This window comes from Lynx rufus, unplaced genomic scaffold (assembly GCF_022079265.1).
Source record: "Lynx rufus isolate CCGP_SWC_20201006 ecotype Redwood Valley unplaced genomic scaffold, mLynRuf1.p SCAF_1, whole genome shotgun sequence".
Taxonomy (NCBI): Eukaryota; Metazoa; Chordata; class Mammalia; order Carnivora; family Felidae; genus Lynx; species Lynx rufus.
This window is the reverse complement of record NW_025814823.1, coordinates 66518709-66543919: the sequence shown is the minus strand read 5'-3', so window position 1 is coordinate 66543919 and position 25211 is coordinate 66518709. Positions and strand designations below refer to the sequence as shown.

Sequence of the window (25211 nt, the reverse complement as noted above, 5' to 3'; positions counted from 1 at the left end):
TGAATTACAAATTGTTAATTCTTAGAATTTGGGAATTTAACTCAATAAAACATTTATAAACCTGCCATTCTCCCTTACAGAGCCTAAAGTCACACCTATGAGGAGCTAAGCATGTGCTGTCAGAGAACATTTTAGAATAAAACCGATTTATTGATTTGAATTCCTATGCACTGAATTTGGTCCTTATGCAGTCTGTCTGGTCCTTGGTTTTAACTCATGTTCATACGATTAACCATTATGCGTTCTTTTCAGAAAAAAATTGATTAAAATACATTTTTGGGGGGTGCATGAAATAGCTTGCTATTTGTCAATACTCTTTAAGACCTTTACATTTGGGGCATTTTGATGATCATCAATGAATTTCCTTTATAAAGGTTCAAATTCCAGTTTTATTTTCTATCAGATGTGAAACATCATGTGAACGTCGCAAGGCACGGACGCTTTATTTAGGCTGTACTACAATTGCACACATACTGCTGTCTCGAGAAAAATGTTTTTCTTGCTCTACTTCCCCTGTTTGAGTGTGTGTTTGTTTTGTGTGTGTTTATTTCTCCTGGAGAGGAGAGAAAACTGTGCTTCCGTTTCAACGGGAAAAACATTACTTAGTACTCATAGATATCATTGTATGGATCAAATTCCATGCAAATTTAACTAAGTGCATAATGTTCCCAAATTGTTTTTAAATTTTACCTTATTGTGCTAAGAACACTTAACGTGAGAGGTACCCTCTTAACAGATTTTTAAGTGCACAACACAGAATTGTTATCTGTGGGTGCGATGTTGTGCAGTAGATCGCTAGAACTTATTCATCTTGCCCTGTGCCCCAGTTCTTAAATGAGAGTTTATGAAAATTCCAAAAAGCTTCAATTACTCCAATAACTAAGTTAGAGCCAACTAAAATGGAAAAAAAAAAAAAGAAAAAAAAAAGAAAGAGAATTCAAATCCGTACTCACCATTTGTGCTTTGGTTAAAAGGATCCTAACATACGGAAGTTTGTAACGTGAAAACTCGAAAATGGAATCTAATGGTAACCATCATGTCTTTAAAACAATTGGCTAGTTGTTCAGGGGAATCTAACTGCTTGTTTAAAAGAAGAAAGGTGAGTAATTTTAAGAGGGGTTTTATTTGCTAACAAACAGTAATAAATTTATAACGTAATTCAGTGGCTACTCACTTCACTTGCCCCTTCACTTTGGCGCTTTGTGACTAGGGCTTTATGTTGTAAGTACATATGATTTTTATAGATAGAGATGCTGAGATGCATTTACTTGGAGGCCAAACTCAACCAATTTAATCTTAGGAGTTCTACACTGTAGAAGGATATTAACTAAAATGATAAAGTAATTTCTAACAGTGACTAATAAAAGTATTTTCATAACCAGAAATCCTTTGAGATCTGAGTTTATATGACATAATCAGATGTGGTTCAAGTATTTTATGACCTTAGGGTTTTTATCTGTTAATTTTACATCAAGATAATTGGCAAAATGACATTAACAACACTAAAAATTACAGGTATATAAATTGTTCATGGTACTATAAATTACATTGAAAATAATTGGGTGGATTTCTTAGAAATTATGAGCTTTTAATTTTTTACAACAAAACTTGATTTTTAAAACACATTAAAAATTGTGTTTACTATGCTCATGGTTGTATTCTCCAAGTAAATTGCTTTGCTGGTAGATATCTTTCGGTCCCCTGACACACATTTAAGTGGATCAAAGAGTGACTGTTTCTAAGGATTCCAACTTTTTAAAGACACACAATAAAGAGAAAATGGTAGTAACATTGACTCGGGGTCTCTTGGCAAGGTCTTTCAAACAGAAAACTTTATACACGAGAATGCATAGTAAAATCACACTGTTTCATAAATGAATAAATAACAGAAGCAGAGGAATAAGAAATGCGCTATTGTAATTATATCTCTGGAAGATATAGTAACTTAGTCTTCAGATTAATATTGCAGAAGAAATATGAAGTTGAAAATTTGGCCACTGCATGAGTGGATTAATAGTGATAAGATGCCTTAAATAATCTAATTCATGACCTAAAGGGAAGATCTCATTATTTTTCAATATTCTAATTAAGACCAGGAGCAGATACAAGAATGAGATGATTTTTACAACCAACTTTTTCAGAGTCCCATCACGTCTTCTGAAGAATAACCCTGGTAACAGGAAGTGCCCACCATGGCCATCAATCCCAGAGAACTCACCAGCCGGTCCAAGCTTGTGCCTGCAGCAGTCGTTGGCCTCTCCTCGGGATTGTAAGGTCTGAACCTTGTATTAAAATTTTCAGGAGCCGAGCGAGCAGATCTGAGGGCTGGAGCAGGTTTGGGTTGGCCACATCCCTGAAAGACCTGGAAGAACCATTGGAAAGGTCAAGGAAGTTACACAATGAGATTCTTTCTAAGATCTTGGTGTAGAAGCATGCAACGTATCTCTAAACTTAAACAACTACAACCACTAATACAACAGAAAGAATTGACTAGACAGATATGGGGTGGCCTGACTCTTATTTTCAATATATACAGTCAATCCTCATTATTTACCGATTTTCTATTTGTGAATTTGCCTACTTGCAAAATTACTGTGTAAGTCCAAAATCAATAGTCATGTGCTTCTGCAGACATGGGCAGAGTGGCCCGATATGCATGTACCCAGATGAGGCCGAAGAAGGTGACACTCTGCCTTCTCGGCTGAGCTCTCATGCTGAAAACAAGTGTCGTTTCTGTGGCCTATTTAGTGCCACGTTTTTCACATTTTTGTGCTTTTACTTGGCAACTTCCCTGTTTAAATGCCCCCCAAGCTTAGGGTTTAGTGTTCCTGAGCACAAGGGGCTGTGACGTGCCAAATGGAGAAAGTATGTGTGTTAGATAAACTTTGTTCAGGCAGGAGTTATGGTATAAATAAATATAAACTTAAATAAGGTTATGTATTGGTTGGTTGACCAAAAGGTGACTAAAAGCCTGCAGGTGCCTAGCCCTGTGTCTCCATCAGTTCAGTATTTGCTAATTCAATATTTGTAGCAACTTTCTGAAACATAAATACCACAAATAACAAACACTGACCGTATTAAAAAAAAAAGGAATTATAATCGTTACGTCACAGGATGGTTTCAGGATTGAATGAATTGCGTCCGAGACATTTTCACGTACTTGCATTTGGCATTCAGTAAATATCCGTTTGGGATTCCTGTTATGGTGACAAGTGTATTTCCTGTAGAGCATATAAGGCCAAATAACGTTGAGTGACTCCCCTCTGAATAATGAAAACCTCTACTGGAAGAGTTCTTTGAAAACTCTCTCTGGAGCAATGGTGTGGAAATAGGACAAGCCCATGTGGTGAAATCCCTGTAATGATAGTTCTCTCTAATTTTGTTGTTGACAGCTGTTCATGTCACAATTAGGTTTGCTGTGGGAAATCAAACATTTCATTGTAATGATCTTAGGGACCGAGCAGCCGGCTCTTTCCCACAGTGATTTCACTCACAGTGGGGTGAGGACGCTTCTTTTTGGCTGTTTTTAGAAGCTTGGTACTATCTGCTGGTTATCAGATGATCCCTTCACTAGAATTACAGAAACTATAGCAACATTTTCAGGAAGTTCTGATGAAGTTTACCTTCACTTTTCTTCCATTTTTACACAGGAGGTGATTCTACTTCTAGATACTTATTTGGGCCAGCTTTCTGGGACTATCTCTACGTCAGCTAATTCTTAACCTGCCTGGGTATGTTTAGAACGTATTCCTTTCGGTTTTGTTACTTGATTCTGCGTTAACTCTAAAATAAGCATTTTTCATCAAGCATACTATGGGATTCTACTGAAGTACGCAGCTCTCCAGTGCCACTCCCAATGACAAATCCCATCTCCAGACACAATTCATTCAGTTCCACCACTACAGCTAATTCCTCTTCTGTTGTAGTCAAAAGTTCTCCTTCGGCTCAGCATTTTTTGCAGAGTGGACGCACTTTGTCTTGCCATTCTTCGAGACTGGTCTTAACACACTATTGATTATTCTTCTCTCACACAATTTCTGAAGTTGATGGTGTAAACTCATGTGGTAAAGATAGTGGGCCCTTTTCTCCCTAGTGCCTCAATCACTTCCCAGTGGCAAGGTCATTGCTGATGGAGGGTATTAACATTTCCAAAGCTCCAGGGTTTTGTTGACTGTGCTATTCTGGATCCCTTTGAATATGACAGCTGACTTTTAGAAAGTGTAAAGCCTAGGGCAAAACGACGCTAATGGCCTTGCTGGAATTTCTTGAAGCAGGGCACTGAAAGAGTTAACAGACCTTCTTAATTTGCCCTTTGGGAAAAATCTGGCTCACTGGTTTAAATTAAATCAAAGGAGCAAGAAATGCCCTGACAGAATATTAGGGCCCCAGGGGAGATATTTCATCATAACAGAAAACCTTACCACTTGTTTGATTTTTTTTTTTGAGAGTGTTAATTATAATCACAGAACATGAGTAAGTCAACATAGCCCAGTAGTTTTTTGCTATTTATATTTTTAAGGTGGCTTCAGTGCAGAAATTGCTGAGACTATGACCCAAACTGAAGAAAATACTGACTTGTAATTATGACAGAAGCCACATCTCACCCCGTCATCAGCTGGAGACCTACAGAAAAATCCATTGCAATATGTCACGATATGAATCTTGAAGGACCTTCAACACAGATTCTATTTTACCCTTAGGAAAAAAGGAAATGCCAGAAAGAGACCCTTCCACGTAGAGGGGCCATGCCCAGGGGTCAAGGGCTGGTTTTCGGAATTTCAAGAAACCGGAAAGGAACAGTTGCAAAGGAGACCAGAGCACCCATTCACCCTGTCACTGCTCGGGAGTGATTAAATTCCCCTGCCTGATTCTCAATGCAGCGACTATATCTTAAACAACATATATCCGTCATGTTACTGAGATGAACAATAAGGTGAAAATCAGTGATTCTGTTTCTGATCCATGCAACCTGTTAGTGAGACAACATGTTTCTCAAACATGGGGTTCATGGGATGGTTGACAAAAGGAGGTCTTGTGCAGGACATTTGTACCGTCTCAGACAATTTTCTGAGCTTGCGATAGCAGCGGTCTAGTTAGACAAAGTTGTGTGGCTCACGAGGCCCAAGGCTACGTCATTATAAAGGACCAATAAGCCTTTTACCTGGTGGTCTGAGTACCCCAGTATATGACATTTGGAATAAGGGAAGAAAGAGGAGAATAATGTGAGTCAGTTAAGTGAGAGGCTAAATGAGGTTAGGTTACATGAGAATTCGATTCAGAGGAGTGGTCAGGGCGGAGGTGTAGATTTGGATCATCAGCCTAAGGCGAAATTTAAAGCCTTGTTGCACTCACCAAGGGCAAGCATGTAGCCAGGTGGCAGGTAGGGCTGAGGACAGCCCTGTGCCATGCCAACATTCAGGGTCCTCCCTGAACTTGAGTCTCCTACTCTGTCAGACGGGAATAATACTATTATTCACCATACAGATAGGCCGCGATGATAAAATGCAATACATAAGGCAGGAAACTAGAAGACGGTGTTTGGAAAAGTTAGTGCTTGACAATTAATTAGCTAATTATGTTATTCTACAATCGGTTTCTTTCTAGAAGTTTTGTTTTTTGAGGCAGTAGATTTGAGGGGAAAAAAATGTCTGGGCTGATGTTTCTTAAATGTTTTCCACAAAACATCACTTCCAAGGGTTGTTAACAGTTGTTACATATGCAGTAAATTCCATGTGTCAAAGTTAAATTAGGTACTTAGGTACATAGTAGAACTTTGTCATGTGAATGCGTGTTCTGACTCATCAAAAGAGAGGAGGTCACTTGCAGTGTTTCCCAAATTATTTGGCCTCTGGCTCCTCAGAGGGCGCAGGAGATTCTCACAAGATGGGTGTTCCAGGGAACACACCCCAGGATACGCTGTGAAGGGTGTTCTAACCAACCCAGAGAAGTGATTCAGATGTAACCCTTAGATTAGATGCATCTATTTAGAGGTGTTTGTGAATCCATTCCACCTCCACTACGTTTTTTTCTTTTTTCTTTTTCCTTTTAGATAAAACAAGTTTTTAAAGTTGAATTTTATTTGCATACAATATTATATTCCTTTCAGGTATATAACATAGTGAATCGATATTTTCATACATTACAAAATGATCACCTCAATAGTTCTAGTTACCATCTGTCACTATAGAAAATTATTACAATATTATTGACTATATTCCCTGTGCTGTCTTTTACAACCCTGTGACTTATTTATTTTATAACTGGTAGTCTGCACATCTCAAGCCTCTTCCCCTATTACACTCTCCTCCCTTCTAGCAACTGTATTTCTTCTTTCTATCAGCCTCTGTTTTGTCTTCTTTGGTTTTTTAGATTGCACGTATAAGTGAAATAATATGGTTGCATTTGTCTTTCTCTGTCTGACTTATTTCACTTAGCATAATCCCTCTGGGGCCATCCGTGTTGTGGCAAATGCAAGATCTCATTCTTTTTAATGGCTGAGTAATATTCCATTACTCAACTTCTTTATCCATTCATCTCTTGAGGAAGAGTTGGGTTGCTTCCATATCTCAGCTATTGTGCTGCGATGAACATAGGGGTATGTATATTTTTTCAAATTGGTGTCTTTATTTTCTTTGTATAAATGTCCAGAAGTGAAATTCTTGGACTGCATGGTAGTTCTACTTTTAATTTTTTAAGAAACTTCTGTATTGTCTATAGAGGCTTCACCAATTTACATTCCCGCCAACAATGCCTGCACCCCTTGCTGCCTTTTTTCTTTTCACAGTTTATTTATTTATTTTGAGAGAAAGAGAGAACATGGGGGAGGTGCAGAGAAGGAGGGAAGAGAATCCCAAGCAGGCTCTGAGCTAAGAGCGCAGAGTTTGATCTCACAATCCGTGAGATCGTGACCTGAGCCAAAATCAAGAGTTAGATGCTTAAACTGACTGAGCCACCCAGGTGCCTCCCCCCCACTACCTTTAATTCAAGGGAAGAAATACTGTTTTAAGTCACTAATGGTTTTTTCTTTACAACAGAAGAGAAGTTTCTAGAGAGCACAGTTGTAGGTAAGCCACATTTGTGGAACAAATCATAAGCTTTAATCCTTGAAGAAACAGAATCAGTATCATCTGCCTGTCTTCCTCCAAGGGATGCTGTAATAGATAATTAGATACAGTCCATGCGGGATATGTTCCAAGACCTCTAGTGAATGCCTGAAACCATAAATAGAATCAAATCTTATATATACATTTTTTTCCCTATATGTATGTACTTATGATAAAGTTTAATTTATAAATTAGGCACAGTAAGAGATAAACAACAATAAGAGACGATAAAATTGAACAATTGTAACAAAAGACCATCATAAAAGTTATGTGAACATGGAACCCCCCCTTAAAATATCTTACTGTTACTGTATCACTCTTCTTCCTGTGATGAGGTGAGAGGATAAAATGCCTACAAGAGATGAAGTGGGATGAGTGATGCAGACGCTGTGACATGGTGTTAGACTGGTGGTGGCCTTCTGACAGAGGAAGGTAGGTCAGAAGGAAGGTCATCTGCTTTGGGATCGCATTTGAGTGAAGGTAACTGAAAAACTGAAACCATGGAAAGCAAAACCATGGATAAGGGGGGACCGCTGTAATTTGGAAAAGTAGCTGGCAGTCCCAGTGTAGACAGGTACCACAAATGTACAACAGAATTTTCCTTCATGCTTAGCGGGCTTGCAAAACCTGTGGGTTTGGGAACATATCTGCCTTATGAATTCTCTCTCTTAAGAAGATTACTAAAATAATGTCTCAGAAGTATGCTGGCATTCTGAGATTAAAGACGCTGACGTTAAAGCTACAAAGTTCTGAAAGAAGAGACATTTTATTGTTTCCGAGAGGTGAGAAAGAGAGGAAGGTGTGGTGATAACAGGTTTGAGTGCCGTGTCTTAGGTTTTAAAATATAAGCTGTTTTCCCTTAAGAACATCTCAGCGTCTTAACATATTTCCCTTGAAATAAAACAACATGGTATGCACTTTTCCAGAAGCATCCGTAGCTTTATACCTATATCTCTTTGTCTTCTGCAGGTTGATTATACATCCACAAAAGTCATTACTGGTGACCTGATAAGCAGCGGCTGCCGATCAATCCTGTCTCGGCTCCTATGTTTTTAAAAAAATTCTATCTTCTCAGTTTCTGCTCAGTGGGTTCTTATTGTGGTGGGATGTTGCTATTCCCATATATCGTTCTGAAAATTTGCAAACAGAACTCTAATCTTTCATATTAATATGGGTGGCAGTTAATGCTACCTAGATTTATTTGGACTTGGTGTTTTGAGAGTAAGTAATGTTTTATTTACTTACGAGATTCTAATTTAAATTACAGTGTTGATGAGTGAACTGTTTGTTAGATGACCACTTGGGGAATTCAAATCTATCCCAGTCGTTCCCAAGGAAACAGAAGCTATCATATCTGCATGGGCTTTACATATGTTTTGTCCAAGTATGTCTCATTGTTTTCATGAGAGACAGCTGTGGCCTAAGAGAAAGGCCATGAACGAGAGTCTAGACTTTCTCCTTAAACCTGTATGACCTTGGAGTAACATTCTCCCCCATTCTCATGGCTGCTGGGAAGACAGAATGATATGATGCTTTGAAAAGACACTAAAAATATGAGGCATAGAAAGGTATATTATTGAAGTAATATTTTAGCAATTAAATAGCACAATAATGGATAACAAATCAAATCTATGGATTATGCAGAGTGATGCATGGGTAATCTTTCATGAAGAATTGGATCTTAAATATTTTGTTCATTGCTGAATCCCAGAATCTGCAAGAGTTCCTAGCACACAGTATGTGGTTTTTTTTTGTTTTGTTTTGTTTATTTATTTTGAGAAAGAGAGAGCATGAGCAGGGGAAGGGCAGAGAGACAGGGAGAGAGAGAATCCCAAACAGGCCTCAGACTGTCAGAGAAGAGCCCATTGTGGGGCTTGAATCCATGAACTGTGAGATCATGACCTAAGCTGAAACCAAGAGTCAGATGCTTAAATGAATGAGCCACCCAGGAGCCCCACAGTACATGCTTTTCTTAAAAAAACAAAAACAAAAACAAAAAAACCAAACAACAACAACAAAAAACCCTGGGAATGAAAGCTTATGGATAAATAAAATTTTTAGTTGTAATTTCACCCTTTTGCAAACATTTATGGAAGGCAATTAGCAGACAGATTTCTGTAAGACAAGACTGGAAAGGAAAAGAGAGCTTTCACTTACTGAATGTCCATGATGGGCCAGACCCTGTGCTATGTATTTTATATACTTTATCACAAAGAATCATTATCTCTCCAGAATCAGCCTAACATTTCTTTCTTTGGACTTCAGGAAAAACAATGAATCATGGGTCTGTGTAAAAAACTCATTTGATATTTCTCTTATTCCGTTTACCGTGCCAACTTAAAGCAAAACCAAATCAACAACTTTGTTTAAACTGATAAATAAAACCAAAAAAAACCCTGTTCCTTGATCGCTTGATAACAGCTACCCACTGTGCTTGGAAATCCAATTAGAGAGCTTAAGACCCTGTGTATATAATAGTCAGGCTTGGCTCTCTGATTAATGGTTGGGTGAGCTAAGAGACACAGGTTCTAGAGGAAACTGGGCTCACGTCTCAAGCAATGGCTGTGGCTTGTAGCAAAGTGGAAGGCAAATCAGGCTGTTTGCAAAGCATCCCTTTCTGAGCATCGCCACTTGCCCGTGGCTGCAGTTGAAGGGTCTCCCTGTCCTTGACTGTCTAGGGTCAGCACAGAGCTGGGGTCCTTTTTCAAAGAAGTATAATCTGGAGATAGAAATGGGTGTGCAGGAGTTGTCCACCTCTCATTAGTAAATAGATGTGAATAAGTTGAAATGTTTTTTTAAACCCCAGTTTATTAAGAGTCATAGCCAGAAAAGCCATATCATCACCATGACACAAGACTAAACTGACACCCTAGAGCCTCATTGCACAATGTTTTTTGCATTCTGCTAATATCCCACGAAGACTTTTCCTGAATATAAACCGAAAACTTTTAATAATGACTTCTTTCTTTTGATATATAAAATTACTGTGCTCATTACACAAACATTTCAAATATCAAGGCTTTTTCTTTTTCTTTTGTTTTATTAGTTTGCCAGCTCTCTTTATGGATTGATTTTTTAAGAAAACATGTTTTCATCCTAATGTCTCAGAACAATTTGCTCTTTTCTTGTGTTCTTTCACCCACCCCTCCTTCTCTCTCTTCCTTCCCCTCTCTCTTCCTCTCTTTTTCTTTGGTCCCTGACTCATGCTTTTTTCCCCCTAAAGACTGATTACAATGATCCCTTGGCCAAGTTGTCTGGCAAACTCCACATGGGTCCCTGGGCAAGCTCAGGACTCCGTGAAGAGAATTTCGGGTTATATTGAATCAAGTCAACTCATCAGTTTCAGCTTTGGCTGCTTTTCACTGGCTTCAATTTTCAAAAGCCAGCTACCATGTCAGTTTTAAGGTTTTAAAAATTTACTCCCAATGCTTATGCAGCTTGGTTCCAGAATATCTGTCAGATGTTTTGCATACGTCTTAAAATTGTTTCTTCAATAAAAGCAAATTCGTTCCATTTGCTTGAGAAGATGATTTTTTTCCCTTGAAGCGTTTGCCTTCCTTAAAGAGCAGAACACCTTAACATTTTCTCCCAAATGGTTAGTAGGGAAGAATTACAAGGAACCGAACAAAGCGTATTTTGAGAGTGGAGACGAAGAGACCTTAACCTTCTTGGCCTGGCTAAATGATTATTTTATATGCCCTTTGTTTATGAGTTTTAAGATCATTTTGCTGAATTTACATACATGTGTAGATTTCATCAGCCTGGCTCTGTATCATCCATTCAACCCATCACACAAACAATATTCATTGAGTGTCACTATGGCCAGACATAGGTGCCACCTGGACATGCCCCTGCTCTCATGAAGGTTCCGACAAGAAACTGGACAATTACATCATGATAAATGCAATGGGGGCACCCACAAGGGGCAACTAACCAGAATGGAGGGTCAGAGAAGGGTTTCTAGAATAGCAGTGCTATGTTCGAACTGGCTCTTATGGGCTCACGGAGACCACTTGTTAAATTTTCAGGAATTCTGCAAGCCAGTCATTAAACAGTGATTATTAAAAGCTAAACTGTAGAAACTTAAAGAAATTTGTATACGTTATGTTGAAAACAAAGGTAATATATACTCAAAACTCATTACTTCCTAATTACTTACTATTACTTATACCTTTGAGGTTATTTATGCTAATTGTATCACTAAAGGGGGGAAATGTTACCTTGTGGTGAGCTACTCTGTGTTCAGTGACATCACGTTGGTAGCATGAAATCACCATGGTGGGAATATTTACACAACAGAAATTGGCAAACACTACATGCTTAGTAACTAACTGCATAGTTAATAACTTCATTTACATGGTTAACTGCATGGTTACTGCATTGAGAGCTGGTTGTACAAGCATTTGCCAGTATATCACTGAATCTTACCCAGGAAGTAAAGAAATAGTTGGAATGTGCCAGAAATACTGGAAGATGGTGCATATTTGGTGTTCGGGGTGGAGAGGACAGGATGTTCCAGGATGACAGGACAGCTTGTGCAAAAGCATGGAGGTGACAGAGGATGGTTCTTCTGAACAACAAAGCCAGGGCCATCTTGTATGTGTGGCACATACAGAGGTTCTCTTACTTCCTATGTTAAAACGTCTAGTAGGACTCAGACTCGATTGGTCTTATCCACTACCACCTCGATAGCATCTAGTATGGTGCTCGGAAGATAATCAATGCTCAATAAACATTTGCTTCAATAATTCCAGGTGGAGACAGTGGTGAGTGGTGGCCTGGGGAGACAGGCTAAGGACAACATTGTGCTGGGCTACGTCTGGCCTTGAGTCTAATGGCACCTGAGAGCCATGGAAAGCTGGTGAGCAGGGGAGTAATGTGAACACATCTGCATTTTTAGCAATCCATCCGGTGACTGTGGAGAATAGATGAGAGCGTGGCCAAACCTAAGGCAGGGAATAAATTAGGAGGCTATAATCCACATGGGAGATGATAAAATGAAGGGAGCCACGGTGGATGGATTCAAAAGAGATTTAGAATGACTGATCAGTGGGGTCCATCATAGACCGACTGTGATGGCGAGGGAGAAGGGGAAGTTGAGGAGTCAGCTGGGTTTCTGTCTAGGACGAGGTGCGGCAGAGGGCACCATCTCTGGGGAGGGAGGCTTTCTGGGAGGACGCGAGTACAGTTTTGGATAGCGCTATTGCGGGTGGCAGGTAGGGATATGTGGCTGACCCTTGGATAAACAGGCATGATCCGGAGAGCAGTCTGGGCTGGGAGAGATTCGGGGGGAAATTACTCCCGTCCCTGTAGCAAAGTCAGAACACTGTGTCCAAGGAGGTCTCACTTTTCTGCAGAAGAGCTCTTTTTCTCACCCACCCCCATGCGCCCCAAGTTTTAAAGACATTTCGTCTAGCTAACAGGTCACGTGTATTAATAAAGAAATGATTGATTCTCACTTTGTAAGGCATCTAGGCTGGTGTTTTAAGATCTATTCTGGGATAATGAGGTGAAATGAAAGAGACTTGCAAAACATGTTAGAAGAAAGACTTATAGGAAGCCATATAATTCAAACATTGGTGGCAGAACAAGTTACTGTAAACACACAGCGGTAGCTCCTTCCTATGCATACACGTAGGATGGCTGGGGCACTGACTCTCTGAAGCCAGCAGGACGGTGTATCCCTGGGTAGGGGGCAACACTAAGAGCCGGGGATGACTGTATATGGGTCACACTGGGTCTACTGAATTCCTCAACACGACCATCCGTGGCCCTTGGAAAGCCTGATTCTAAGGAAGGAGTTCTCTTCGAAGTTCTAAGGAGTTCCCTTCTAAGGAGGATGTTGGAAGAAGACTTTCTTTCAGGCGAGTGAGAGGGTATCTTCCTCTGTTTCTAAGAACGCACTGAATGTTAAAAAACTGAATTGAGTTTCAGTTACCTATTCTTGAGTAAGCTTCATTAAAGGTAATCTTCTCATCTTTTGCCCTGAAGTTAAAGTGAAGGAAAATCTTAAGATAAATCTCCAAAGGTTAGAGATAATCAGGAGTTTCCCTTTATCATCAAAAGGAGGGAGTTTTTTTTTTTTTTTAAATCCCTGTACATGGAAGGAAAGTTAAAACTAGTTTGCTTGGGATGCGTTTCTTTTAATGCATTGTAGGCATTTTTCTCGAACCTTCATTTTACTTTATAAGAAAGGTGTCTTTTTTTCCCCCCTTCCTTTCTTTTCTTTGTATGTAGCATCTGAAAAATCTGGCTTTCTTATCCAGTGATGTCACAAACAGGAATAGAACAGATTCTAGTTTTCTGTGTAGAAATAGAGAAATCAAAGAATAAAAGATGTTTCAAGGAGGTCACTGTTTCTTGGTGAAATATTATAAGTAAGAGCTGACAGGCAGAATATAAACTTTGAAATTTTGAAAAACCAGAGAAACTCTTCTGAATATTCTGAATCGAGACATCATTGAGGACTCCCTCTTTTCTTTTAAAAACAAAACTGAACAGGGTGCCTGGGTGGCTCAGTCGGTTAAGCTTCTGACTTTGGCTCAGGTCATGATCTCGCGGTTTGTGAGTTCGAGCCCTCCACCAGGCTCTGTGCTGACAGCTCAGAGCCTGGAGCCTGCTATGGATCCTGCATCTCCCTCTGTCTCTGCCCCTCTCCTGCTTGTGCGTTCTCTCTCTCTCTCTCTCAAAAATAAACATTTAAAAAAAACCCGAAGAAGAAATAGAAATAGAACTTTATAATAAATAGTATAGCCATTTGCTTTTTTCCTCAGAAATCAGGCAGAAGGAACTCAGCCACTTGTCAATGCAGCAGGCCAATTATTCCCTTAATGTAAGAATAATGTGATATTAGGCAAAAGCCAGTGACATTCTTCTAAAACCTTTTGCTGTATCGGCACTGGTGCGACCACCAGGTAGGGAGTAAGCTGCTGACAGCCTCTCTCCACCCCACTCTTCTCCCCAAGCCCCTTCCTCCTGAAGGCTTTGTTCATTAGACATTTCTTCAGTGCCATGTCATGCCATGGGCCATGCCAAAATATGTGTCCCTTTCAAGGAGATTCACTGCCATTGGAAATAACACCGAGCACAGGTGACTTTCAGAGTAGGTGTATATATCACATCCTGCTCTTCGAATCTGAGATGTTAAAGAGAAGCTCACGGGCCATCATGGAGGAGGCAAAACCACAGAGCCAATCAATGCTCTTTAGGATTTACACATCATAGATGTTTTCAATAACAGCAATGAAAACATTGAACTTGTACAAGTGGTTTCAATTTGATAAATCCCACGCTAAGCATTTTACATGGATGACATCATTTTACTCTCAAAAAAGTCTATGAGTAGGTACTACTAGCATCCTCATTTTTTAATTAAAAATTTTTTTGATGTTTACTTTTTAGAGAGAGAGAGACAGAGACAGAGAGACAGAGTGCGAGCAGGGTAGGGGCAGGGAGAGAGGGAGACACAGGGTGTGAAGCAGGCTCCAGGCTCTGAGCTGTCAGCACAGAGCCTGACGTGGGGCTTGAACTCACCAAACCGTGAGATCATGACCTGAACCGAAGTTGGACACTTAACTGACGGAGTCATCCAGGTACCCCTTCACATTTATGCTATTTTAAAGAATACTAGACTGACTTCAAATACATTTTAAGGTGTTTTCTATTCTTTATTGTTGAAGTCTCTGTGGCATTATACTTTCACATTCCAAATTCAGCTCAGCAAAATACAATGTGGTTTCCATGCATACAATGTTGTGATAGGATGACTCTCTAAAGAATGTAATAACAAATAAGATGTAACTCCTGTCTTCAAATAATTTTTAATCTTGGAAGGAGAAGGTAAGTACGCAAATAACCACAACACGAGAAATATCATGTTTACTGCCTTAAGAAGTGCACACAGAATCTAGAAGCTCAAAGTAAATATAAACACCACTGGAATAAAAATATACTTATTTGAGCTAAATTCTAAACAGAGTCTTCATATCTGAAAGAAGATAGTTTCCACATGTGATATCATTGGTGTCTGAATGTTTTGAAAAACAAAAGATCCCAAGAAAAATATCTGGATGCTCAGAAAGGAAACTCTAACCGGTAGTGAAGAGATAAAGAGATAATGTTCACAACACTGTAAACTGTGCAGAACTGGAAAAGCACATTTCAAAGAACCGTTCATTTCACAGATGAGGAAACTAAGACCCACTACCTAGAGGCAGATGTTATTATATTCTCTTTTCTGTCCTCTTAGGTTTTTTTTAAATCTTCATTTGTGCCGGAGATTCAGAAAGAGTTGTCGTGAGAAAATTAAGTACCTGAAGGCCACCCTGCTCTTCCGTAATGGGTTCTACCCTCGTCTGTAATAAGTATTAATTGAATGGATGGTTTCAATTGGAATTTAATGGCTCCCTTCTTAATTTAGATTATATCTGACAAACCAATCTTTTCCTGGATTAGGTTTGAAATTATTCCTAATGCAGTTAAATTATATCGAGTGAGATCAGTTCCACTTTCCCTGATAGGATTAGAAGGAGACTATCAACACATGGACTCAGCAAGGTTTGTTCTCCCTTCCCTTGGGGAATTTCCACAAACCTGCAAAGTTCTTTGATTTGTGTAGGTAACAGAAGCGGTAGAATAATAAGGGTGCTTTCCTGTCTGTGATGAAGATGGTTAAATTGGTGAATGTGAGAAGCTTGGTTGGTTGGGGCTTGAAGAACTAACAGCATGTGTTTCTCATCAGAAGGTTCCCTGTGGTACGTGTTGGGCAATAGCCCTCTCGTGCGAAGGCTGTTTCCTCCAGGGCTGAATTATGTCTAGACCAGGTGGGAAGACACTTACTGAGGAAATAGTGGCATACTGGGAAAGTCTTCTTTCTTTGGATCAGACCATTTGCAGTAGTAATCCCAGCTCACCACTTGGTAGTTGCATGACTTTAGGCAGGCTACTTAATTTCTGTAAATTTAACACTCTTTACCTATAAAATCAGGAAATAGATGTTCTACAAGATTGCAGCAAGGATGTGAAATAAATACGTAAAGCATCTAGAAAGAGACTGACATGAGGGCAGAGGATCTATTTTGTCCTCTACCACATTCTTCAGGCTTGGTATATGATAGGGTATTTGGTGAATGAATATAATAGGTGTTCAACTAATGGTGGCAATGATGATTATCATTGTTACTAGGTGATTATTCGCCCAAAAAGAACCAAACAAATTTTAACACGCGTTTGTCTCCAGTCTTTAAAACTGTGTATATACAGGGGCACCTGGGTGGCTCAGTCAGTTACGCATCTGACTCTTGATTTTGGCTCAGGTTGTGATCTCATGTTTCATGAGTTTGAGCCCCACGTTGGGCTCTGTGCTGACATCGTGAAACCTGTTTGGGATTCTGTCTCCCTCTCTCTCTCTGCCCCTCCCCTGCTCACTCTCTACCTCTTTCTCTCTCTCTCTCAAAAAACAAAACAAAACACTTAAATGTGTATATACACATATATACACATATAATGATATATGTAATATATTATATAACATATGATATTATACAAAGAATATACAAACCAAGAGTTTGAAATAAGTGCCATAATGCTATTCCCAAATTATTATAACTGGATCATACAACTTCATATAGCCAATGTATTTTTTTTAAGTTTATTTATTTATTTATTTAGGTGATTTCCACACCCAATGTAGGGCTCAATCTCATGACCCTGAGATCAGAGTTGCATGCCCTTCTGATTGAGCCAGCCAGGCGCCCCTAGCCAATGTATTTTTTTGAAAGGAATGTCAGTATCCCTTACAGGTAACAGTTTAGCTGTGGGCTAAATAGGAGAGGAAAAGGATCTGATAATATCTGTAAAAACAGATCTAAGATAAGATTGGAGCACCAGCACACTCGGTGAGAACAGATCTTTTCATTGGTCGGTAAATCCCACTGCATGAGCTGTTCCCTCCTACAGATAGGAGGAGAACCATTAGAGAGGGAAATTTCCTATCTGAAACTGCTGCGTGTTCCTCTCCGCCTTCAGATAGCAAAAGGGAGACAAGAGTAGTCTTTTATACTTTGTACTATCACAACCCGAGAAAAGGCTGGAAGCCATGAGTGATGAGGTTAGACAAGAGAACTCTTTCATGAGAATTCAGCATGGTGGGAAGCGCAAGGTACGTTTTGAAGGGAATCGGACAGAAAGACGGACAACTTGAGTCCTTCTGGCTTTGCCACCCTGTTTCCTCGGCTTCTCATGAAGGTATTACTGAAAGTCTCTGAACTTTCTCTTAATATTTGGTCTATGCAGCACAGATTTGCTGAACTCCGCCCTTATGTGAGACTGGCTTTGGAGGCACCCTCCTCGTTGTAACGCAGTGATCTGGCAAAGTGGCTTCTGCCACCAGACCACCCTCTATGCACCCCTCATGCACCATGAGGGGTTTGTAAGTTACTTAAACTTTCTATGCCTTGGTTTCCTTATCTGGAAAATAGGGGGGGAGTTCTATCTCATCACAAGCATTGTTATAAATACTGCATAACATAAACCATATAAAGCCCAGTGCAGTCCCTTGCAGTAAGCATTCAACACATATGATCTAGCAGTTATAAATACTGTTGCTTTTCCGAAAGAGGCTCTGGAATGACTTCTATCAGCCACTGGTGTAATAAGGTCAATGATTTTCTAAGGAGAAGTTGCCAATCATATCCTGGAGTAAAAAGTCATTTTAATTTGTGAGCTTTACAACTCTCAGGATGTCTGTCCACCCCCCACCCCTACCCTCAATTAGGAAATAGCTTCTGGCTTCACTCAAAGCCTTATCAGAAGGCAAGGAAGTCTCGTTATGCAAATACTGTGGTGAAAGTGTGGAAATCTAGAACTTCCATTCCTTGTCACTGTCTATCAAGGGTGACTGAGGGGCCTCTGAAATAGGAAAAAGACAACCCTCCAGTTCTTAGCTAAGAATGTAGATTTCAGACTTTAGTTCATTCATAATTTCATGGATATGGTTTATATGGAAAATGAAACTACCTATTTCCAAATTCCATTCCCTTGATGCAATAAAGCCTCTTTAGGAACATATCCGCCTCTTCAGCAAATCCTATTGGTGTTTCCTGCTAAATGTGTCCAAGTTCCAACCACCTGTTACCTCTCCCCTGTGTGTGAGGCTGGCTTTGGTCCTTCCTCAAACCCTCTTCCAGATGGTAGCCTGACTCCCATCCTTTTTTCCTGCAGAACCTCTCCTCTCTCCCCTTCCTTAACTCCCTCCCCTTTGCCCTGTGTCAAGACTACCGGATACACGTTTTCTAGCCCCTTTGACATTTTTTGTACTGTTATTTTATGACCTGCTATGCTGTATCCTCTAAGGTGAGTGTCCTCTTACATGCCCTATATTATTTCTACTCTTGATTTTGACATTTCTTACCAAGAAATATGTCTTTTTAAAAGCACATCCCTTATTAACAGCCCTACTATTATAATGTAGTTGGACAAATTCAACAAAAATGTCTCATCCACATTCTGGGAAGAAAGAGAGTCCATCTGACCTCTTCGAGAATTTTTAATAGAGTAACTTGAACACGAATGCACACGCTCCAGTGCAAATCCTTCTAAGAAGTGTGATGGTCTCAAACTGCAGACACATCTGTCAGTGTACAACTCACGCCATCTCCTGCAAGGCTGTTTTGAATATTAGCAACCTCAGTTTCTGGTACTTAAGCACTGCTGAGCTAGTGACCTCTCAAAACAACATGAGTCCCCGTCCGGGCAGTAGATTTGAGAGGAATAAATGATTGCGATTTGTTTCCCCAGGAAAGAAAGAAAATAGCTTTTTGCGGAACCCCCGAACGTGCCATTTCCCCAACAGGCGGTGGTGATTTGGAGCATCTTCCTTGACACAGGCTCCCCCAAAGCTCATTAAAAGCCAGATCTAGGCCTATACAACTTTTGGCTTGTTCCTCTCTCAAGGACAGAGAGAAAGGGACCCAGGCCAGATGTTTTCTTACCCCGCTTCCTACCAGCTCACCCTGAAAAGCCCAAATCTGGCTTGATTCACACTCATCCAAGGAGACCTAGTCTGATTCCATGGCTGGCTTTCTGCCCTGCAATTTCTCCCCATCACACACCCCTTCCTCCTTGATTATATTTGAAATCTCACAAAGGATTTTACAAATCGAAGAAAGCTAAGCATGCATCTCTTTGGCTGACCTATTTTTCCGTGAACGACTTTCAATTAAAATGCAATCACTCAGTCACCAACCAGGTTCAAAGGACTGATATAGATTTGGTTGGTGTTTAATGACAGGGAGACCAGTAAAGAGCACATAGGGGCTTTGTGCAGTCGCCATTGTGGGTGAAAAGGGGCGATGAAGGGACAGGCTGGAGACCCTTTGCAAACTTCTTCATTTGGCTTAATGCAGGTCCTGCTTATCTTCAACTGAGCAGAGACAAATAAAAATTGGGCACCTGGCATTTGGGGTCTCTGCAGCTGCAAACCCAGAAGCTCTGTCTCATATGATTTATGAAAATGAGCTTTTCTTCTTTTAACGTGTGCTTGACTTCATACAAAGGAGCACTTTCCCCTAAAGGGTCATTAATGAAGGTTACACCATAGTCTTAAAACAGGAAGTCAGATGAAATGTTTAATTATTTACGACGGAACATATAGAACATTTGCTGGGTTTGCACAGCTGAAGATATAATTAGAAGTTCCTAGAGAGAGAACAGGCTGACGGTGTGCAGAGATTTCAAACATATTAAAAAGAAAATTCCCCCCAAATTGCTCACAAATGTGAGGGATTAGTCAATATACCTGGGACTCTCTGAAACTTCATGATTGAGTAGCTGAGAATAAAAGATTGCTTCCCCTCTCAATGCCATTTTGGTAGACATTTTGAATGCAATAGCAAATTTGTAGCTCACCAGGACAAGCTCTCTGAGGATGTATTAGACATCATAATCCCAGTCGACACATCTAGTTACTTCGTTTTTAGATTCCTGCACTTTCCTTATTAGTACAAACATGACTAATGCAAATACCTTTGCAGACACCTGCATGCTGTTTTCTTGCATGTTCATAATGGCTTCAGAGATCTTGACATCTATTGGGTCCATGACAGACTCAATGTTGAATGGTCCTTCCAGTCGCTCTGCCACCAAGAGCATTGCATCTGTTAAAACACAGGAACATGAATTATAGGAGAGCACAGAGCTCCAAGTCATTAGCCTGTGTTTAAACATTTCCAACAGAACTGGTTGAAAAATAATCATTCATTCAAAATTTATTTTTAAAGTTTATTTATTATTTTCAGAGAGAGAGAGAGAGAGAGAGAGGGTGCACAAGCGAACGGGGGAGGAGCAGAAAGAGAGAGAGAGAGAGAGAGTGAGAGAGAATCTCAAGCAGGCTCCCCACTGTCAGCACAGAGCCCCATGTGAGGCTCGAACTCATGAACTGTGAGATCATGACCTGACCTGAAGTCAAGAGCCAGATGCTTAACCGACTAAGCCACCCAGGTGCTCCCCATTTATTCGAAATTTTTATTTGCTTTTATGTAGTCCAAAAATGGGGTGGATGACTAAATACCAAAGCAGTATTTTATTTAATTTCATTTGAATATTTAAAATTATTTTACATGTATAAAACCAGGCTTAAAAATAAGAAAATTTGTTCATATTGAAAGAGTTGAAGGTATCTTAGTATTCCACATGAAGTTAAACCAAAGAACAAAAATAGAAACAAAGCAAAATTAGGTCAGGGATCAAGTAGATTTCAAAAAAAAATGGAATCTAGCCTCTTTTCTCCTGGAGGATGGGGAAAATTGAGAATATTAAAGAAGAAGTGCTAACGCATGGATTTGGGTGCACAAAGGTCCAGACCCTACTCAAACCTTTCTAGATTTCCCAAGAACAGACCTGTCCCTGATTTGTACTATCACACCACTTCGGATGCCCTTCTGGGTTAGCACTTAGGCATGCTTTGGGGCAGAGACACATCTCTTACTTGGCTTTGTATATTCAAGGCTTATTATGGTGCCTATCACATTTTAAGCATCCAAAAATGTCTGTGAAACAAAATTGAGCTGAATTCAACTGAAGTATTGTTTGGGAAGCTTTAGTTTTCTGGAAAAGATGGTAATAGTGACATGTTGACAGGAGCTATGTGTTAGGAGCTAGTAGCCCTGAGTTCTCATCCTTCATCTGTCACTAACTAGCTGAATGGCTATGGGAAAAAACCCTGAGCTTACCTGGCCTCAGTCTAGTGAGGTGTATAAAAGGGACTGGTGATGAAGAGTTTCTCAGGGTCTATGGTGAAGGGCATATGTCCACTCCTACGGACACATGAAAACTGGCTCGCTTTTGTCTTAGCGTTCAGGGCACAGCTTGGTAGCCTGCCTCCACCAGGACTGTCGAGTAGAACTTTATGTGATGAGGACTATGTGGCTGTTGAAACTTAAAATGTGCCTAGTGCAACTGGAGAATTAAATTGTTAATAAATTAGTTGGCTTTTAATTAATTTACATGTAATTTTCATATTTTTTAAATGTTTCTTTTTGAGAGAGAGAGAGAGAGAGAGGGACAGATCACGAGCAGGGGAGGGGCAGAAAGAGAGGGAGACACAGAATCTGAGCAGGCTCCAGGCTCTGAGCTGTCAGCACAGAGCCCAGCGCGGGGCTTGAACTCATGAACTGTGAGATCATGACCTGAGCCGAAGTTGGAGGCTTAAGTGACTGAACCACCCAGGTTCTCCTAAATATACTTTTAAAATTTGCTTGAGACTGCTGGCTACCATATTAGGCAACACAGCCTAGACTTTTAACATACAGATTCCCGTCTTGGATCTCAGGTTTTTCTTTTTTTTTTTTTTATTTAAAAAAATTTTTTTTTTTCAACATTTATTTATTTTTGGGACAGAGAGAGACAGAGCATGAACGGGGGAGGGGCAGAGAGAGAGGGAGACACAGAATCGGAAACAGGCTCCAGGCTCTGAGCCATCAGCCCAGAGCCCGACGCGGGGCTCGAACTCATGGGCCGCGAGATCGTGACCTGGCTGAAGTCGGACGCTTAACCGACTGCGCCACCCAGGCGCCCCAGATCTCAGGTTTTTCAATTGTGAAAGCTCTTGGGAGCCAATCTTAAAACAATTTCCTTCTTTCAAAATAATAGATGTTTATTATCAAACACTTACAAAATATAGAAAAAAAAAACCAACAAAAAGTGAAATACACTGATAATACCACTTCCCAGAAAAACACTCTGAACAGTTTGTGTAGGCCTTGTTTTTTTTCCTCTGTGCATAAATATTTTAAGCATGCAACTAGAAATATACCATACATATATCATATAATCTGCTTTCTAAATATAATATATTATTAATGGTAAATGCTGTTTATACAGTTATTTTATAGTATTAGTGTGAGGAGACCAAATTTTATCTTTATTCATATCCAACCATGCTCAACCAAAGCCCAACAATCAAAATTCTTTCAGGGTTATAAATAGTTATGAATTAGGCAGATGAGAAACCTTTTAAGAGAGATGAATTCTTGTAAGAAGGATACAGTACTCTTTAGGAAGCACAGATTTACATTTCTAAAGAGGACTAGGTTTTGTGAACAACATAAGCTTGAACAGTATCAATTGGTTTTCTGCGCCAGCCCCCAGGATGGAGTCTGCTCTACAATTCGTGTAATGCCCCGGGAATAAATGCGCTCTATTCCAGCCACATTCCTGGCACTCTGTCCCATAGTATCCTTAGGAAAATTTGGAGTATGAATAGATTCACAAAGATCCCCTAACAACAAATTTTCTGATTTTTTTCCCTTAGATAATGCAGACTTATCTGCGTACATCACAAGATCTTGTAACAAAAGTAGTGATTTCTCTGCATCTTGCTGACCTTAGTTATCTGGCAGCGTGGCCAGAGGATGTACATTGTAGGGTTGTAGTATTTTGATATTAAAGATGTTTTTCCCTTCAAGGTTTTAAAAGGTGGCTGTTGTCTGAGAGCTGATCTATTTCTTTTCTGTCTTTGTATCTGTTTTGTATGTTTATTAAAAATAACCTCCCTTAGGGGTGCCTGGTGGCTCAGTCTGTTAAGTGTCTGACTCTGGATTTTGACTCATGTCATGATCCCAAGGTTGTGGGATTGAGCCCTGCTTGGGATTCTCTCTCTCTTTCCCTCTGCCCCTCCCCCATTCAAGTGCATTCTCTCTCTCTTAAAAAAAAAAAAAAAATCCCCTTTACCCTTAGCTTTCTAATAGGTTTTTTGATGATGATTTTTTATGACGAATGACCAAGTTTCTCTAGATGGGTATATCCTGCTAGAAGAAGCAAGAATCCTTGTACAGGAAAAAGAATTGGCCCTATGGAGTTACTCACAACGTGAAATGAAAGAAACTGATCCTTAAGGGATCGTTAACTGTGTGTTTTACATAAGTATCTGCACAAATCATAATACAAAGAGTACTGGTCGGTCTCTCTAGGTATATTCATCTGACATGAATGGGCTGACTTGAGACAGTGATACTGTAGGCTCTCCTGAAAATCTGAGAGCCATTGTGCTCTGGGTAATAAGGACCAGTGTTCAGACTGGATGCTAAGGACTTGTTTTAGTGTGACAGTTTGAAATTATGGGGTCCCATCATAAAGTAGAGCTGTTTCTCTCTGGTGACTTCCATCTTTTTGTTCCCTGTTCCTTTCCCGCCATAGTGCATGCCTGTTAGGTTTCTGGGTCTGCAAACTTATCTCTTTTTAGACTCTGATCATGATAAAAATGCTCAGGGTGAACCACTCCTGATCATTTGCCTTTGTGGCCTTGGAAAAAGGCAGCCCAGTTGATGATCCTGTATATTAACCATAACCTAATGGTCACCTACACTCAAATTGGTTGCTCCTATATTTCCATTCTTTATTGCAACTCATTTAGTTTTTTAGAAGAGCTAATTTAAGATGATACATTTTTGATGTAGGTGGGTGTCTATTTTTCTTTTACTTTAGATCAGCAATTAAAATATGCTACTTTGGGGCGCCTGGGTGGCGCAGTCGGTTAAGCGTCCGACTTCAGCCAGGTCACGATCTCGCGGTCCGTGAGTTCGAGCCCCGCGTCAGGCTCTGGGCTGATGGCTCAGAGCCTGGAGCCTGCTTCCGATTCTGTGTCTCCCTCTCTCTCTGCCCCTCCCCCATTCATGCTGTGTCTCTCTCTGTCTCAAAAATAAATAAACGTAAAAAAAAATTAAAAAAAAAATAAAAAAATAAAATATGCTACTTTAAGTTATATGGTTTAGGCTATTACTAATTATACATATATATATACACACATATATATATTATATATATGTACATATATATACATATACATTATATACATATATATTGTATATGTATATATATACATATATATATATATACATACATATATATATAAATACACACGTATATGCACACTAGTTTATATACCTTATATATATGTTAGTATATATTACATATATAAACTAATATATACTAATTATATACATATAATTACTAAGTAAATTAAATTCTCCTTTGAAGACTCAAAAGCCAATGTAGATTGGCTCAAAACCTCAGAATCATCATTAAGAGTAGTAATGTGCATACAGTTAACACTACTATATTTTACACCTAAAAATTTAAGAGAGTAGATATTATGTTATGTGTTTTTTACCAAAATAATAATAACAAAAAAGAGTAGTAATTATTATTGTGCTGATCAACTACAGAGGTGGAGAAAAGGGAACACTTTTACACTGTTGGTGAGGACATAAACTGGTGCAGCCACTGTGGAAAATGCTATGGAGTTTCCCTCAAAAAGTTTAAAATAGGACTACCATATGCTCCAGCAATCTCATTTCTAGGAAATAAAATCACCAACTTGAGAAGATATTTGCACCCCCATGTTCACTGAAGTATTACTTATAATGGCCAACACATGGAAACAATGGAACTGTCCATCAACAGGTGAGTGGATAAAGATGAGATATATATATATATATATATATATATATATATATATATATATATTATTCAGCCATGGGAAAGAAAGGAATTCTGTCATTTGTGACAATCTGGATGGACCTAGGGGGCATTATGTTAAGTGAAATAAGTCAG

General features: G+C 39.6%; 1 protein-coding gene across 1 annotated transcript in view; it reads right to left on the bottom strand.

Moving 5' to 3' along the window:
* The window catches only part of GPC6 (glypican 6), a 1113953-nt gene that overhangs the window by 84323 nt on the left and 1004419 nt on the right, over window positions 1–25211 (bottom strand). Inside the window, exons 5-6 of the mRNA XM_047083452.1 lie at window positions 20127–20257; window positions 2219–2362 (exon numbers count right to left, since the gene is read on the bottom strand). Of these exons, the coding sequence (XP_046939408.1) occupies window positions 2219–2362; window positions 20127–20257 (275 nt within the window). The remainder of the gene's footprint in view (window positions 1–2218; window positions 2363–20126; window positions 20258–25211) is intronic.